General features: G+C 33.6%; 1 protein-coding gene across 10 annotated transcripts; it reads right to left on the reverse strand.

Moving 5' to 3' along the window:
* Positions 1-1280: 1280 nt before the first annotated feature.
* LOC107808025 (GPN-loop GTPase QQT2-like) lies at positions 1281-17349 on the reverse strand. Of its 10 annotated transcripts, none has more exons than XM_016632501.2 (9): positions 17181-17349; positions 17026-17076; positions 15523-15589; positions 8464-8532; positions 8238-8346; positions 7879-8105; positions 2777-3067; positions 1914-2119; positions 1281-1795 (listed from the first exon to the last, which is right to left on the reverse strand). In XM_016632501.2, the coding sequence occupies exons 4-9, from the start codon at positions 8521-8523 to the stop codon at positions 1519-1521; spliced, it is 1170 nt and encodes a 389-aa protein (XP_016487987.1). In that variant the 5' UTR covers positions 8524-8532; positions 15523-15589; positions 17026-17076; positions 17181-17349; the 3' UTR covers positions 1281-1518. The 10 variants fall into 10 exon arrangements, with proteins under 10 accessions (XP_016487987.1, XP_075081899.1, XP_075081897.1 ...); XM_075225798.1 differs by having other exon boundaries at positions 8464-8535; positions 17181-17348; XM_075225796.1 differs by having other exon boundaries at positions 17026-17102; positions 17181-17333.
* Positions 17350-17423: the final 74 nt, after the last annotated feature.

A 17423-nucleotide genomic window follows, 5' to 3' on the forward strand; every position in this document is an offset into this window, starting at 1 on the left:
TATATACAAAAATTATACAAATTTTATACATTTTTTCGGCTATCAAATGCAAAAAGTTTCTGGCAAGGGCTAAAAATGATAATATCCCTCAAATTTTTCATAAACTATATTGCTTGAATGATTGAATCTTTCAGAAGGAAAACTTTATTTCCTTGATCGCATTTTTTCATACTAACAAATATTCATGTCTCTAATTTTCATTTGCTAGAGGTCTACATATTTGTTTGCCTCCCCATAATATAAAATTTGTTTATTGACTTTCGGAAAATATTTATAATCTTCAATAATAGCTTTAAGAGGATTAAGTGGGCGTTTGGACATAAGAATTGTAAAATTAAAAATTAAAAAAAAAAAAAGTGAAAAGAAATTTCAAGTGAAAATAATATTTGAAAATTATGAGGTGTGTTTTGAGATGATATAAGTTTGGGTTATTTTTGAAGTTTTGCGAGTGATTTGAGTAAAAAATTTGAAAAATAGCTTTTTGGAGTTTTTCAATTTTTCGAAAAATTTCAAAATTCTGTCCATATCCGGTTCATCCTTCGGAACCATATCACATCCCGGATCTGTTGAAATAGGATGAATTGAGACGGTATTTTGTAAATACATAATTATCTTGAATATATTAACTATTTCTTTATTTTCCGATCGCTTGAAAGGGACAAAAGAAAGATCTTGTTGTTTCTTCAACAATTTCTGATCCCTAGTGGACCTCTCAGTAGAATTCGAACCCAGATGAAGTTCTGACCATCTATCAGAGAAAAAAGAACGAACGGATATCTTCAAGTGAAAATTGAAAATTTTATGGCCTAATACTGATTACGAAAATCGAAAAAAAATGAAAAAATCCGTATGTCCAAACGGGCTCTACTACTCGTTGAAAAGCAAATAATGAGAGTATGAGACATCTGAGACTTTTTTTACGACAACAAGAATATTATCGTCTGACCCTCAAGCATGACTGCATGGTTGACTCAAATTATCTCATTTCCTAGTAAAACAACCCAAGTTACAACAACAACAACAACAACCCAGTGTAATCCCACAAGTGGGGTCTGGGGAGGGTAATATGTACGCAGACCTTACCTCTACCTGAGGGGCAGAGAGGCTGTTTCCAGGAAAACAACCCAAGTTGAGCAAATAAAAGATAATCTGATTTCACATCAGGTTTCTTCTGCATTTTCTGTACCTTCATTTACAAGTAAAACGAAGAAACATTTAGGGGAATATACTTTACTATTTCTGATGATGCTAATATGAACCAAATAAAGAACACTAGCAAATTGTTAAAGAATAGAAAGGTAACTCAGTAGAGAATCATTACCAAGCAAGGATTTCCATGAGCAAATCCACAAATCAAGATAAACCTAACTCTTAAACTATGTAATGATAACATCAAATGCAACCACTGGCCAAGTCACATTTACAGGAAGTGAATTCGATTGTGTCCCTCAGTTTTGGGTTTAGCACTTTGATCAGTCCTATACAGGTAGTGTTTCACAAAAGACACCATGTACAATCTTAAAATGAAAAGCCAGCAACTTCTTCATCTTCGTCCTCGTCTATGTCACCGTTATCATCCTCACTAAAAATCTTGATGTCATCATCTTCTTCTTCCTCTTCATCCTCGGCATCCATCATAGCCTTGCCCTTATCTTCTCCATCCTTCAAACCAGTGTTCAGTACTACAGTTTGTCCTCCGGTTTTCTCCATATCTTTTCTCAGCTTTTCCATATTCTCCCTTCTGCGTCTTTCCTCTAATTGTTGCTTCTCCTCCCGTCTCTTGTCCAAGTCAGCCCTAAAAGGAAATTTTTGCAACAATAAGAAAGGGGACATGATAACTTTTGAGCATCCGATAAGCATTTCAAGTTATCAGTGTTATTTCAAGAGATATAAAATTAAGTTTCAGTTAATACTTGTAAGTTTCCATGTACTCCTCAGCGCTGGCTTCAATTGCCTTGAAAAAGTCCTCCATCCCAGCCCCTGAAACTGCAGACACTCCAACAGATCTGAGATTCTTGTAGAACTCCTCAAGTGCAAGAGAGAGGCTTCGAGTCAGAGTTGATGTGTAAGAACTGTCAGCATCTAGTGCCGCATGGAACACCTCAAAATCTTTCATCCACTGCATTTGAAATTGTATCATAAGAAATCAAAATTCCAGAAAAGCAGCTGATGAATGTAAAGGCACAAAGTAAGAGGAATCCAAATAGTAAGAATTTAACTTTATACTCAATCCATTAGTGTCTCCTGCTCCCCCCCCCCCCCACCACCACCACCACCACACACACACACACACACACATAAATAAAACACTTTTTTTTGGTAAAAGACATCATATTAATGTGCAGCAAAGTGCTGCAAGTATTTACAGGAGATAGCCACATTACAGAATATGTAACAAGCTCAAAAGATCGATCATGGCTCCTATGATAAACAAACACGCAATTGCTCGACAACCATCATAAGTAAAGCTTTACACATGACTCTCTGGTTTAAACTACGTCACAAGAGATACAGCACACAACAGAAACAGCGTTAACTGTCAATATAATTGTTTCGTTGATTCAATATAACAGCTATTAGAGATAAAGGGGTAATAGCTTCTGATCCACCTATACGTTTTCTTGAACGACGTCATTTTATAGTAGGTGCATAAATGGAATAATTTCCATAGTAAACTTAAATGGACTAATAGTGGAGACAGCCAACTCTGTCTTTCTCCCAACTCCTAGCCTTTTTCAAGGAAAAATTACAGAAATGTCTGGATTTATTCTACTACCTCCAAAGCAAACTGATGATTAGCCACATCTGTCTTGTTGAATGCCAATACCAATGGCAACCTTGTTTTGTACAGGATGCTACATGCATACAGCATATTGCTCATAAAAGTAGCTGGACTTTCAGACCGTGGTGTATCAACCACATATGTCACCACAGTGGGAAAAGTAGATGCAAAAGCTTCAGTTATGATTGCGCCAGAGGCAGACCAAGTGAATATCTCAATCTGTCCAGGAGTATCCACGAGAACGTAGTCCAACTGGTCTGCTCTTTTTTCAATGACTGATATCACCTGCAAATAAGTAGAAGAGCTTGTTGTCTCAAACAAAGCTAGAGGAAAAAAAATGCATGTAAAGCTTTTCATCCCTCAAATCCCTGCTAGCTACTCTTGAGAGACCTGGTAAAAAGAACAAGCGAAAATTGAGCAAACATCAGATATGGATTTTATTGCTTTCACATCTTATCCACCACATATTTTCAAAACCGACGTTGCTGATTCTTGCAACAGAAAAATATTAACTTATGCTCTTTAAGACATCAAATCTGATAAACAATACATATAGACGTCATCCCAGAACATTATCTACAGAGGAGGCTTAGATGGATGAATGCCACTTGAGAGTCTAAAAGAAGGGAAGATTAAGGAGAAATGTTTCAGCGAACTTTAGAGAAGCATCTCTATTTTAGAGCTTAAGAGATTTCTACCATCTGGCCGTCAAACCTATTGTTAAGACAAGATAGGGTCAAAAATCAAGGTTTAGAAACATGAATAATACTCCGAGATACCAACACCATGTTGCAAGGAAACTCTTGGAAATTAAATAAAAAAAGGCTTGACAAGCTAATCCGGAGAGTTTTCGCCTTCAGTGCTCAGCAGCTGTAGCTTTGTTGTTCCGCATCTCGGGTTTCTCATGCAGAGAGTATCTAAAACAATAAGAATGTTCCAAATTCATTTGAGAAACCTAGTTATGCAGGTGTGTGTTGCTTTAGTCCTTAAGATTTTAGTGTCCACTCTTCTCAGATTAACCAACATCTAGTATTAAACTTGCCAACTTGCCGTCATGGCACCAAGTTTCTCACTTTGAAGGATCCTGCAACTACTCCTTAGAGAGCTTGATTAATTTCTCAGAGTGTTGCTAATTTGCTTTATTACCTTTTCTATTTTTTGGGAGGAGCAATACAAAATCAGCTGTGTGCTATGCTAATAAAAGGCTATTGATGTCAATTAATGGGGTGGTACTTTCTTTAGGAAGCTTGTTTAGTATGGTTGTTTCTTGCCAGACTCGGAAAACTTTGATCTGCACTCTAAAATGGACTGAATACTTTATTTTGCAGATTTCAAGATCCATTGGTGATGTGTAATTATAAAAAGCTAAATTCAACAGGGAGCCATTTTACGCAAAGTTTCGTCTTCAAGAACCATTTGGCAAGCCCATATTGAGCTTAGATCAAACAATTTCAGTGCACCATTTGCAACCTGATGACCAGTTTGTCATATGTGCATCAGATGGTCTCTGGAAGCATCTAACTAACCAAGGAGCAGAAGAGATTGTACAAAATCACCCATGCAACGTAAGCTGTTTTTCGTGAAAAAAGTTTATTTCCTTTAAGCAATGAAATCTTAATAACCAATGGCATGAATATTAATCTCCCATACAGGTGAATAATCACTGTTTGACTGTTGACGGCTTTTAATCTGTTCAAATGACTGGTTGACATCCTAACTTATTTTTTATACACGACAGGTCACAATAAGAGTTTATTGAAATAACCAGGTGATGCACTTTGCATAAAATTAATTACATCTAACTCTAAGTTTCTTATATGCAAGGGATCTCCTGTTTGTTATGGAAAGAGAAAAAGAAGAAGTGTTGAGGAACAGTGGGGAATTTTCTATTAAATGTTTCCAGGAGGTGCATTAGGCCTCTCCACCCATATGCCGAGCAGTAGAAGCCACTTAATCAAATTGTGCTGCCACTGTGTCAAATGCATGAATAATAAATTTGCCTCAGTGTGCAACGATAAGATTTGCTGCTGTGTGACCAGGAGGTCACGGATTCAAGCCGTAGAAACAACCTCTTCTAGAAATGCAATGCTAAGTGAATCTGTGTACAGTAGACCTAATGTGGTCCGGCGCTTTGTATACCTTGCACATAGCAGAAGCTTACTGCACCAAGCTGCGCTTTTATTATTTTCAAGTGTTTCCCCAAGTTTCTGACTTCTTTTTGGTGTAGATAGATGTAGTAAAATATCTATGTCTCAACACCTTTATGTAGAAAAAACAGTTGGATCAAAACTTAAGAGGCTTGTTTGCCACACAAGGGATTGCTAGAAGGTTAGTGAAAACGGCGTTGCAAGAAGCAGCAAAGAAAAGGGAGATGAGGTATTCAGACTTGAAATTGATCGTGAAGTTTGTCGACATTCCACACGACATCCCAGTGGTAGTTGTTTTCCTGGACTCGAATCAGTCAAAAGTCCTAATATTTCTATAAAAGGAGGTGGCATTAGTTTGCCTACAAAGACTACCCCAACATAAGTTGGTTGGTGCAACTTTATGAAGCTGTTACTACAGATGTTATTGTACTATGTATCTTGTGAATACCAGGTAGCACTTCTAAAAGTTCAAAAGCAGTCCAACAATTTTTTAAACTGTAATCTAACGGAGACTAATACTTGGATTTAGTTCCAGTGCCCAAGAAAGGAACTGGAAGAAAAAGAGTATATTCACAAATATCAGTTGAGTTGTTTCCTTGAAGTAATTCCTTATTGCTTCTATTATATAGTTAACCTGGAGGTTGTAAAGACCTAATTTATTCTTTATAATGATATTTTTACGGCTGCTATTGAGAAGAATTGTTGTTTTCAGATTGTAAAATTGCAGTTAATTCAAAAATCAAATTATTGTTTAGAGTGGATGGTGGAATTTGAATCAAGGGAATTAAAGAATGATTAGAATATCCATCAACAGCATACAACATTGTTTAAAGAACAAGAAAAGTGATAGAAATCTTTGCAAAGTCTATTGTTGGTTTTCCAGAATATGTTGAACAACGAAGCTATAATAAAGCATGTTAATTTTGATAGTACGCTAGATATTATTTACATCCTAGTCATTTGTAATTCCCGATCATGTCTTGTACCCAAACATCCATCTAGCAATTTGTATTACTAATATTTTCATGTTCTTCCACTACTATATTATATGATGTTATTATAATTAGTGGTTTTACTATGATTTTTTTCAAACACTTTACACATATTTAGTTATGAAAAGTCGTGACTGAATAATATTAAGCCATTTTATGTCAGAAAAAAATAATGTTCAGATTTACACCAAAAATATAACCACAACTAACATGGCTTACGAATGACGATAACAACTACTGTTGTTTTTGTATAGTCCTCGTATTTTGGGAAGTGAATAGGTTCTGTTGAAAAAGGTTGAATCTTTCTTATCAGCAAAAAAGAGAAAGAAAAGGTAAGATCTTCTTATAGTTGAAGAATCCTTATTGTGTTCTATATTCTCTCTTGTTTTCTTCTACTTCTCATATTTGCAATTGCTTTCTTCTAAGGTTTTTTTTTATGCACTTGGATTTGGTAGCTCTTAACTCTTTTACGGCTGTTACCAAGATCGATGACAGACCAATATCCTCAAATTTCATTTGGGGTTTATCTTCATCAGATATTTTAAGATATACTCCTTATGGATAGGTACTCAATGTTGGTTAACTTAGTTTGCATATTAAAAAATGAAACATGTGTGATTGTATTTTCACACAAAAACTGCAGTACTATATTTCTTTGTTGATTTGGGTGGTGGAAGAAGCACCTAAGCTATTGCTGCAAAAACTCTTTTGTACCTTACTAGTCACAGAAGTAGATGTGGCTCTTTGGATTGTAGGGGGTAGGTGGAGTTGTATGATTTAAAAGTCCTCGGCACCTAGTGCCATATTTAGAAATTCTTTTCTTCTTCATGTATTCGGCATTCGAAAATCACTTATTCAGTTAATCTAATTTGTAAGGATATTTCTATTCTTAGGACTTGAACTTCAGACATCTGAGTAAAGGTGAAGAGATCTTGTTCATTCGATGGGCGAGGGTGCAATGGTTTACAATATGATATGAATATTGTGGCCTTTGAAATAGAAAAAGAGTTGTGCTTCTTTGGTTGGTAAGCAATGGTAATCTTTTCGGTTCCTTTTTTATACAAGGCCGGAGAGTTTTCAGTTCCTTGACTCAATCAGAAAATAAAACTAGTCACAAACACGCCAATCAAATCAGCCAGCACTTTGGACTTCAAAAGAGCGTGCCCTCACATGTATCCACAAGTTTCAAACTGGGAAGAGGTGGAACAGATTACCAGAGCCAATGAAGTGCTGATTATTCTAGGTTGAGCAGCTTCAAATTTCTTAGGAGAAAACTGGAACCTAAGGGAGTATGATTGAACATAATTTGGACTTCGTAATCCAACAGGCCTAACAAGAACATGAAGATTAAAATATGGATAGGATAAGTGAATTGAATGAAATTATGTACTCCCTCCGTTCCAATTTATGTGAACCTGTTTGACTGGGCACGGAGTTTAAGAAAAAAATAAAGACTTTTGAAATTTGTGGTCCTAAACAAGTCCAAATAGGGTCCAAAGTATTTGTGTGGTTATAAAAGCTTCTCATTAAGGGTAGAGTTGTAAGTTTAAGCTAAATTAATACCAAATTTAGAAAGGGTTCATTCTTTTTGGAACGGACCAAAAAGGAAATAGGTTCACATAAACTGGAACAGAGGGAGTAATTCAGATTACTGACACAAAATATTGTCCAAGTGTTTGAGCAATTTTACTGTTGAATTCATATAGGCCCATAATCAATAGCTGACTGAAATGCAAATACACTATGATTTATGCTAGCTAATATCAAGAAATTCATCCAATCCATCTCTTCTACCACAAGAAGTGATCAGCGAAAAAGAAGACGGTATACCACAAAGATAAAAAAGGAAGGAAACTACAAACAAGCTTTCTCTAGACCACGTAAGTTTAAGAAAAAGACGAAAGAAAAATTCTTCTCACGCATTCAATAAAAAAAATCTAATCATATCAAGCTTTACCTCATCAAACTTCGTGGCAAACAAGTTGAGCGAAGTGAGAATTCCTCCATTTGGCCCAAGATTGAATTGCTTCATGACTTCCTTGTATCGAACAGTGTCTCTAATATCAATATTTGCACCGAATGGAAGGGTCAAGACGGCAGGATCAAGGTTCAATACATAACCCCGCATATTGGATGCCATTGTGTGGCAAACAAGTCGGTGGAGAAATGTTGTTTTTCCACTACCTAGTCATCAAATTAAAACAAGTTCTATAAGTTCAACCCTTCAACATAAAATGCAACAAACAGCTTGGCAATGTTCGTGTTTAACCAATAGTATATATATCAACTCCATAACCCAAATAAACAGGACTTTACCAGCCATCCCAACCACTATGATAATGACTGGCTTTTTCTTGAAAGTGGAGAATGACCCCTCGATATTAAGCTTTTTCATCGAGTTAGATATGTCATCCTTCCCCTGAACCTATGACCAAACAATCGAGGAAGAAAAAAAGGAGAATATTAGTCAAGGCTTAGCATCTTCTGTTGTACAGTAGTCATTCTGAAGAATTGTAAGAGTAATCCAAATTACGAATATTACCTTACTGTCAACTTGCATTGAACCCTCTGCCTCTTCTGGTACCTTTGAATCAATCTCCATTCAGGATATCTGCTAAATCAATGAGGACTTCGGTCACCCTCAATGTGATTATTCCCCCAAATTAAAATAATTATGATTGTATCAACAGTAGGAGCAAAAAGGAAGCTAGCAAAGATGGCGATAAATTAATAAATGCAGGAACATCACGACGCCCTGCATCAAATTCCATGAGGATGCTGCCGAAGGCTAATTGTATTCAAACTACTGTGGATAATTCTTTATTCTTCTGCTTAAGCAAAAAAGCCCAAACTAATTTTGACTTTTGATAAAGCTCGGGCTAGTGATATTGTTCTCAAGCTAGTGATACTGTCCCTCTTAATCTCACCCTTTTCTTTCTTATAGCCTGTTTGGCCAAGCTTCATTTTGGCCAAAAGTGTTTTTTTTTTGGCCAAAAGCACTTTTGACCAAAAATTGAGGTGTTTGGCCAAGCTTTAAGGAAAAAAGTGCTTTTGAGGAGGAGCAGAAGCATTTTTGGAGAAGCAGAAAAAAGTAGTTTCTCTCCAAAAGCACTTTTTTGAGAAGCACTTTTGAGAAAAATACACTTAGAAGCAGTTTTTAAAGCTTGGCCAAACACTAATTGTTGCTCAGAAGTGCTTTTCAAACTAATTAGCCAAACACAAACTGCTTCTCACCAAAAGTACTTTAGATAAAAGTGCTTTTGAAAAAAAGCACTTCTCAAAATAAGCTGATTTTTGCAGTTTGGCCAAACGGGCTAAATTTCCTTAGGTATAAATACCCCTCCACCGAATTTTTAGGTTCACTTATGCCCTTTGACCGTTAGGTCAATGTTGAATTAAAAATAATTATCATTCTTTTTGTAAAACTTAAAAAAAATTACAAAATATTTTTATTTTTTAAACTAATGCACCAGTAGACCACTAATTTAGTAAAGTAAACTTTTATTTTTTTAAGTTAAAAAAAAAACAATTCAGTTTTAAAAATATTTTTTTTCATTTTTTTAAAGCATCTTTTTTTGTAAAAACTGGAAAAAAATTTAAAAATTGATTTTTTTTCTTTTGTTTTTTACAAAAAAAATTCGTTTTTTAAAAACTAAAAAAGATTTTTTCAACAAAATATTTTCATCTTTGACAAATATTTTTTTTGTAAAAATTGGGAAAACAAATTTGTAAAAACTGATTTTTATTAACAAAATATTTTTCGTTTTTTAAAAAGTGGCGCATCTTCTTTTTTTTGAAATTTTTATTCGGGTCCGGTCAATATATGGGACGGGATAATCCAAAAAATGGTTAGATTTAGGTTAGTATTTTTAATAGGTTAGATGTTATAATTTTGACCAATAAGAAATTATCACGTGGAATTTAAATAAGTAATTATTATTAGTTTAGGGGCATTTGTAGGAGTATTACTTACTTCCCGTTATTTCTCTAAAAGTCATTCTCCCTCCCGTCAAAAAGCAAAACCTTCCCTTGCTTCCACCCCGCCAAGCCTCTGCCGTGTCTTCCACCACCAATTTCAGTAAGTTGCTCGTGTTCCATCAAATAGTGTTTTTTACATCCTTGTTGTTGTTAAAAGTACTGTTTATAATTACTTTTTGCCTTGCAAAAATCTAGCTTTGTCTCAAAAACTTCCGGTCTCTGGCCATTATTAGTTTGCGTTGTGAATATTTTGTAAAAACTTGCGGACTTTGTTCGCCGAGCTGATGGCAATGACATATAAGTTAGGAAAAAAAAAGAATACTTTTGGCTTTTAAGTTTTAGTAGTTTTTCAAACGATTTTCCGCTAAATTATTTGCTCTTCAATGAGCTTCAATACTGTTTATTTTTTAAAAAATTTGAGTATCTTTGTAGAACAGGGTGTTAAAAGGTGTTCTATGTTGTCGGGTTATTATCTAAGCTTCTATTTACTTAAAAGTATTTTTTACTATAATCTATTATTGTAGCTTGAACTGTCATTAGAATGGGGTCCATGTTCGACATAGCATGGGAAGCAATCTAGCCATTTAGAGTTTATATTTTGCTTTAGGTTGTCATAACTATTACTAACTCTTTTAAATCCATTTGTGTATATAAATTGAAAAGATGAGTGCCCCAAATCGTAGCCCAACGACACTATGTTTTTTCTTTAGTCGTTTAAAGCTGATGTAGTGTTGTTAAGACAATTGATGTCATGCGTGGAATTTGAGAAGTTTCCGCACTAGTTCGAAAACAGTATCACTAGCTTGAGAACAATATCATTAGCCCGAGCTTTATCAAAAGTCAAAATTAGTTTGGGCTTTTTTGCTTAAGCAGAAGAATAAAGAATTATCCACGGTAGTTTGAAAACAATTAGCCTTCAGCAGCATCCTCGTGGAATTTGATGCAGGGCATCGTGATGTTCCTGCATTTATTAATTTATCGCCATCTTTGCTAGCTTCCTTTTTGGTCCTACTGTTGATACAATCATAATTATTTTAAATTGGGGGAATAATCACATTGAGGGTGACCGAATATCTGCTACATCAATGAGGACTTCGGTCACCCTCAATGTGATTATTCCCCCAATTTAAAATAATTATGATTGTATCAACAGTAGGAGCAAAAAGGAAGCTAGCAAGATGGCGATAAATTAACAAATGCAGGAACATCACGACGCCCTGCATCAAATTCCATGAGGATGCTGGCGAAGGCTAATTGTTTTCAAACTACTCTGGATAATTCTTCTGCTTAAGCAAAAGAGCCCAAACTAATTTGACTTTTGATAAAGCTCGGGCTAGTGATATTGTTCTCAAGCTAGAGATACTGTTTTCGAACTAGTGCGGAAACTTCTCAAATTCCATGCAGAACATGACATCAATTGTCTCAACAACACTACATCAGCTTTAAACGACTAAAGAAAAAACATAGTGTTGTTGGGCTACGATTCGGGGCACTCCTCTTTTCAATTTATATACACAAATGGATTTAAAACAGTTAGTAATACTTATGGCTAGATTGCTAAAGCAAAATATAAATTCTAAATGGCTAGATTGCTTCCCATGCTATGTCGAACATGGACCCCATTCTAATGCCGGTTCAAGCTACAATAATCAGAACAATAAAAGATTACAGTAAAAAATACTTTTAAGTAAACACAAGCCACGAATAGAAGCTCAGATAATAACCCGACAACATAAAGCACCTTTTAACACCCCGTTCTACAAAGATACTCAAAAATTTTAAAAATAAAAATAAACAGTATTGAAGTTCATTGAAGAGCAAATAATTTAGCGGAAAATCGTTTGAACAACTACTGAAACTTAAAAGCCAAAAGTATTCATCTTTTTCTTTTTTTTCCTAACTTATATGTCATTGCCATCAGCTCGGCGAACAAAGTCCGCAAGTTTTTACAAAATATTCACAACGCAAACTAATAATGGCCAGAGACCGGAAGTTTTTGGGACAAAGATAGATTTTTGCAAGGCAAAAAGTAATTATAAACAGTACTTTTAACAACAACAAGGATGTAAAAAACAGTATTTGATGGAACACGAGCAACTTACAGAAATTGGTGGTGGAAGACACGGCGGAGGCTTGGCTAGGTGGAAGCAAGGGAGGGTTTGAGAATGACTTTGAGAGAAATAACGGGAAGTAAGTAATACTCCTACAGTCCTACAAATGCCCCTAAACTAAAAATAATTACTTATTTAAATTCCACGTGATAATTTCTTATTGGTCAAAATTATAACATCTAACCTATTAAAAATACTAACCTAAATCTAACCATTTTTTGGATTATCCCGTCCCAAACATTGATCGGACCCGAATAAAAAGTTCAAAAAGAAAAGATGCGCCACTTTTTAAAAAACGAAAATATTTTGTTAAAAAAATCAGTTTTTACAAATTTGTTTTTCCAATTTTTTCAAAAAAAAAATGAGAAAAAAATATTTGTCAAAGATGAAAATATTTTGTTGAAAAAATCTTTTTTAGTTTTTAAAAAACGAATTTTTTTTGTTAAAAACAAAAGAAAAAAATCAATTTTTACAATTTTTTACAAAAAAAAAATGCTTTAAAAAATGGAAAAAAATATTTTTAAAACTGAATTGTTTTTTTTAACTGAAAAAAATAAAAGAATACTTTACTAAATTAATGGTCTACTGGTGCATTAGTTTAACAAAATGAAAATATTTTGTAATTGTTTTTAAGTTTTACAAAAAGAATAATAATTATTTTTAATTCAACATTAACTTAACCGTCAATGTTTTAGCCCATTACGTGGATGAAGGTATTTTTAAACCCTTTTCCAATAGTTTAAGGAGATTTTGAACCATTTTCCGTTGTTATTATACCTAAGGAAATTTAGCCTGTTTGGAGAGAAGCTACTTTTTTTTGCTTCTCCAAAAATATTTTTGCTTCTCCTCAAAAGTACTTTTTTTCCATCTAAAAGCTTGGCCAAACACCTCAATTTTTGGTCAAAAGTGCTTTTGGTCCAAAAAAAACACTTTTGGCCAAAAAGAAGCTTGGCCAAACAGGCTATAAGAAAGAAAAGGGTGAGATTAAGATGGTGTTTGGCCAAGCGTATAAGCTGGTCAAACTAGCTTATAAGCACTTTTCGGCTTATTTACGCGTTTGGTAAAGTTAAAAGTGCTTATAAGTAAAAAAAATAAGCCAAAAGTCATAAGGTGGTCATGCCCAGCTTATGAATTGCTAGCTTATAAGCACTTTAAGTTTGACCAAAATATCGATACTCACTGCCTCAAGTATTTAACCTACCCCCCTCCTCACCTCTTCAAGTCTGCAATTCTCATTGACTATGTAAGATAAGTAAATGTTCTGTTCCTTTGCATATTCATATCTATGTGATTGTGTATTAATATTTATATCTTTGAATTGTATGTAATATATGAGTACATATCAAATTCTTGGTGTATTGATTTCTAAGTGTTCTGGTGATGAAGACAATGTTTGTTTCTCTTCAAATAATTTGTCCTATTTTTATGTTTATTTTTTACCAAAAAACTTGTCAATTTATTAATTATTATAACTTATGATTATATGCTTATCATAAAATAAATTATATTTATCATAAAAATTATCTTATCTAAGCACAGTTATATTTAAAATAAAATGACAAATTGAATATTTTGTATTTGAATCAATCTTAAATCTAAAATTTTGAAGAAATTACGCCCTTATAAGTGTAAACAGTTCTAAGGTTATTTAAGTCATTTTTAACAGAAAAATAGCTTATCAACATTTTTTTATCAAATACTGCAGCAACTTATTATTAATTTCAGCACACGTACCCAAACAAGTAACTGCTTATTTATTAAACAGTTTTAGTACTTAAAAGTGCTTTTCAGCACCTAATACTTATCAGTTACTTCAAATCATCTAAATCCAAACGGGCTCTAAGCCCAATAATATTAGGTCGGAGGCTTTGGGTTTTTGTTTTCGTTTCTACAGGAATTTGTACTAATTTGTTCATACCATCATCTATATATATATATATATATATATATATATATATATATATATATATATATATTAAAGCAAGAAAGTTTGCCTTCTCGTTTAGCCAAATGACAAGTTATTAAAAAGCCAAGTGGCAACCTATTAACAAGACATTTGGCAACTTATTTCAATTAAAATAGATGTTTTAATATACAGATTTTTCGGCCAAAAAACACTCAATCATCCCAATTTTATCGCCTCTTTTCTAGCAAATTCCATTACTTACAGTTAATTGTATATATTTTCAACTAAATAAATTAAAAAACACTGAAAATTATAGCCACTATTTTGCTGCAACAGAGATCGGTACAGCATAACATACTGGAGTTCGGTGCACCTGTGTATGAACTTCCAGCATATTATGCTGTACATTGCTGGCTCCAGTATAATATACTGGAGTTCCAGTATACTTTGCTGGCATAAAATGGTTAATGAGCACAAGCATGTGCAAACTCCGTTTAAAAAAGAGCCAAAAGCGTAAGAAATACTACAATTGTTTTTAATAAATTTTATTTTTTCCATTGAGGCTAGCGGTGATGGAGGACGAAGGATGAAAGGGAAAAATCTCAAGAACAATACCTCATTGTAGATCACTCAGATTTCTAAAATATTACAACCTCTCAGAAAACATCTTTGAGGCCGTCTAGACAGAACCAGGAAATTTGGCACAAGATATTCAAAATAAAACATGCATAGGTACAATCAGGTAAGAAAAGAGCTAAATGCACAAGTAACTCTAGAATAAACATCGAAAATTTCTATTGCAATTAGCGGTGCAAATATAATATATGGAATTCGAAGAAAGAAAGGAAAAAAAATCAAATATGGAACACTTAGTTGTAAGTCATCATAAATATATGCATCAGCGTTAATTATAAGTCCAAATAGTTAAATCAAAACTCCTTCCATCATTAAAAAATTAACAGAGATGCTGATAGTTTGTTCTGACTCCATAAAACACCATAAAACAATAGCAGTCAAAAACATTCCTCCATGAAATTGGTAACTATTAAGAAATCTCAAAATATAAAAGAAAGAAAAAAGATTGTAGAGAGAAAAAAAAAAGAAGATTGAGCAAGAATAGCCAGTAAATTGAAATCATAACAGAAGTAGAAGATGAATTGAGCAAAATTATTTTTGAAAGAGTGATGCTTCTAAACTTGGTGTTGAAATAGAAAACCTAGAATGAGCACGTTTAAAGTACATGACTGAGCAAAATGATAATTGAGATGTAAAATGTCAATTTTGCCCCTGGTCAACCATCTTCACTCTTCTATATAATAGATAATAGAAATATAATATTTTCTCTGCTATGTTTTGATTTATTCCCAGTTTATTAATAGATATACAAAGTTAAGTCAAGATATTATCACAGTTGGAAGACATGTTTGCAACCTACAATAAAATTAATTTTTTTTATTAGTTTGAAACAAAGACAAACAACCATACATGAACATTGGTGTATATTATTTTCTACAAATATTTAAAAGGGAACAACAGATAACATTTAGTATACTAATACATGACAGCAAAACATAAAGAGCAAAGGCATGTAATTTCAAGGCTGCACCTTTTTTCAATAGAAGTTTACACGAATATTATACCAAGAACGATGGAGAGCAGCGAAGCAGATTTTTCTGAACGGTGGAAAAAATTCTACATTAGAGCCCAAATAAGGCAAAATCGTAAGAGTCAGCCATTCTATTGGCACAACATAACCCAAAGATTGTTGGCCAAAAAAACTTAACTCAGATTGTCATTAATTGATCATCTGCTATTAAGATATACTTAATACGAACAATAAGCTTCATACATATTGTACTCTACATAATTCGCAAAACGCTGAAGAGAAATGTACATTAGAGTCAAATAAGGCAAAAGCATACAACCAGCTTTGTCATTGGTGTAACAAAGCAGTAGCAGAGTTTTGGTTCTCCTTTGTTTAAACAAAATATCATCTAGGACACCCCCCCCCCCCCAAAATTAATTCTCATCTGAAAACCTGAAAATCCTTATTTCTCAAGAAACTATTGAAGAAAAATTAAAGACAAATCACAAGGATTTGAGAAGAAAAGAAAATGATGGTTGAGAAAGAAGATTTGTGCTTGAGTCTTAGCCTCAATTTTTCAAATAATAACAAGAATAGTACAACCAATAATCCTTTACATCATCAGCTCAATCTCATGCCTTCATCTTTGCCTTTTAATCTCTTTCACGAAACTTCTTGGACTGATTCTTTCCCTTCTTCAGGCAATTTGTTTTTATTACTACTTATTTACACTTCATTTTTGCATGTTTTCTCAAATCTCATCTTTTCTTTCGTTAATCTTCAGATCTCGTTAAAATCTCACCTTTCTTTAAACATTTTCTCCTTTTTATCTACTCTTTTACCCAAAAAGTTGAAGACAAAAATGTGTTTGTTTTTGTCTATTAGATTTTTCAATGATTTGTAGTAATTTTTTTTCATTATCATTGTAAGTTTAAATAGTTCAGTACTAAAGTTGTTACCATTTTCACTGTATTATCATTAATAATTGTTCCAGAGATCACAATGACAACAAATACAGAGATTATAGGATAAAATGTAAGTTAAGAGCAACTATTACGATGACATTATTTTATAAAATTTATACACCAAATGCAGATTTGTGCTTGTTCCTTAGCCAAATCTGTTGGAAGAATTAAATTATTTCCATTATTAAGTTACGGTAAGAGTAATAAAACTTAAGTGATTCTTACCGCATCTAATATGTGTACACCGGAGTAAATCAATTTGTAAAGTTGACAATCGTCTGAGCTTATTTATAGCTTAAAGATCATCAAATTGTAAGACAATAACATTACTTTGTGAAATTTAGATGCTAAACACAGATTTGTGCTCTTTCATTGCAACCAGAAGCCAAAAAACAGAAAAACTTTTCAGGAACAGGAATAGAAAACAGTATCGATTAATCAGTTTTATGACACTAACTATTAAATCCAACTATGAATCTACAGTTATCGCTTCATAAAGGTAAAATCATTTCAACACCTTTAAAAGCATAAACAGATACACCAACATGACTGAACTCACCAAATGATTCAAGAACAACATCAGCAACAACTTCAAATATCCCAGTTTTTTCTGGACGGATGAGAAAGAATGATGCACTAATAATTTAATCAGCTTAAACAATTTATATGCACCAGCTATTCTGAAAATCAAGAAAACAAAAAACTAAAACTCACCTTATACTGTACAATCAAGGCGAATAAACTGTCCAGGAAGAGAGAAGACTAAAAGAAACAAGGGAAATTGCGAGCAGCGGTAGAAATTTTGAGGAAGAAACCAAGCGCAAGCTCCTCAAACTGTCGCTTATTACAGTGAGATATGTTCGTTTGAGCAGTGTGTAAAGTAGGGTTAAGACGTGATTTATGCCAAAATATTTGTAGTTTTCCAAAAATACCCTTGGACGACCCCAAGCTCCTCAA

Source organism: Nicotiana tabacum, chromosome 11, assembly GCF_000715075.1.
Source record: "Nicotiana tabacum cultivar K326 chromosome 11, ASM71507v2, whole genome shotgun sequence".
NCBI lineage: Eukaryota > Viridiplantae > Streptophyta > Magnoliopsida > Solanales > Solanaceae > Nicotiana > Nicotiana tabacum.

What these genes read in the sequence shown, in the direction of transcription:
- LOC107808025 (XM_016632501.2), bottom strand. Translation starts at nt 8,523, where the DNA reads ATGGAGATTGATTCAAAGGTACCAGAAGAGGCAGAGGGTTCAATGCAA. An exon ending in TTGCCACGAAGTTTGATGAG is followed by an intron (nt 3,068 to 7,878) that starts GTAAAGCTTGAT and finishes ACTTATTTGCAG; the next exon opens with GTGATATCAGTCATTGAAAA. An exon ending in ATCATCAGTTTGCTTTGGAG is followed by an intron (nt 2,120 to 2,776) that starts GTAGTAGAATAA and finishes TTTCAAATGCAG; the next exon opens with TGGATGAAAGATTTTGAGGT.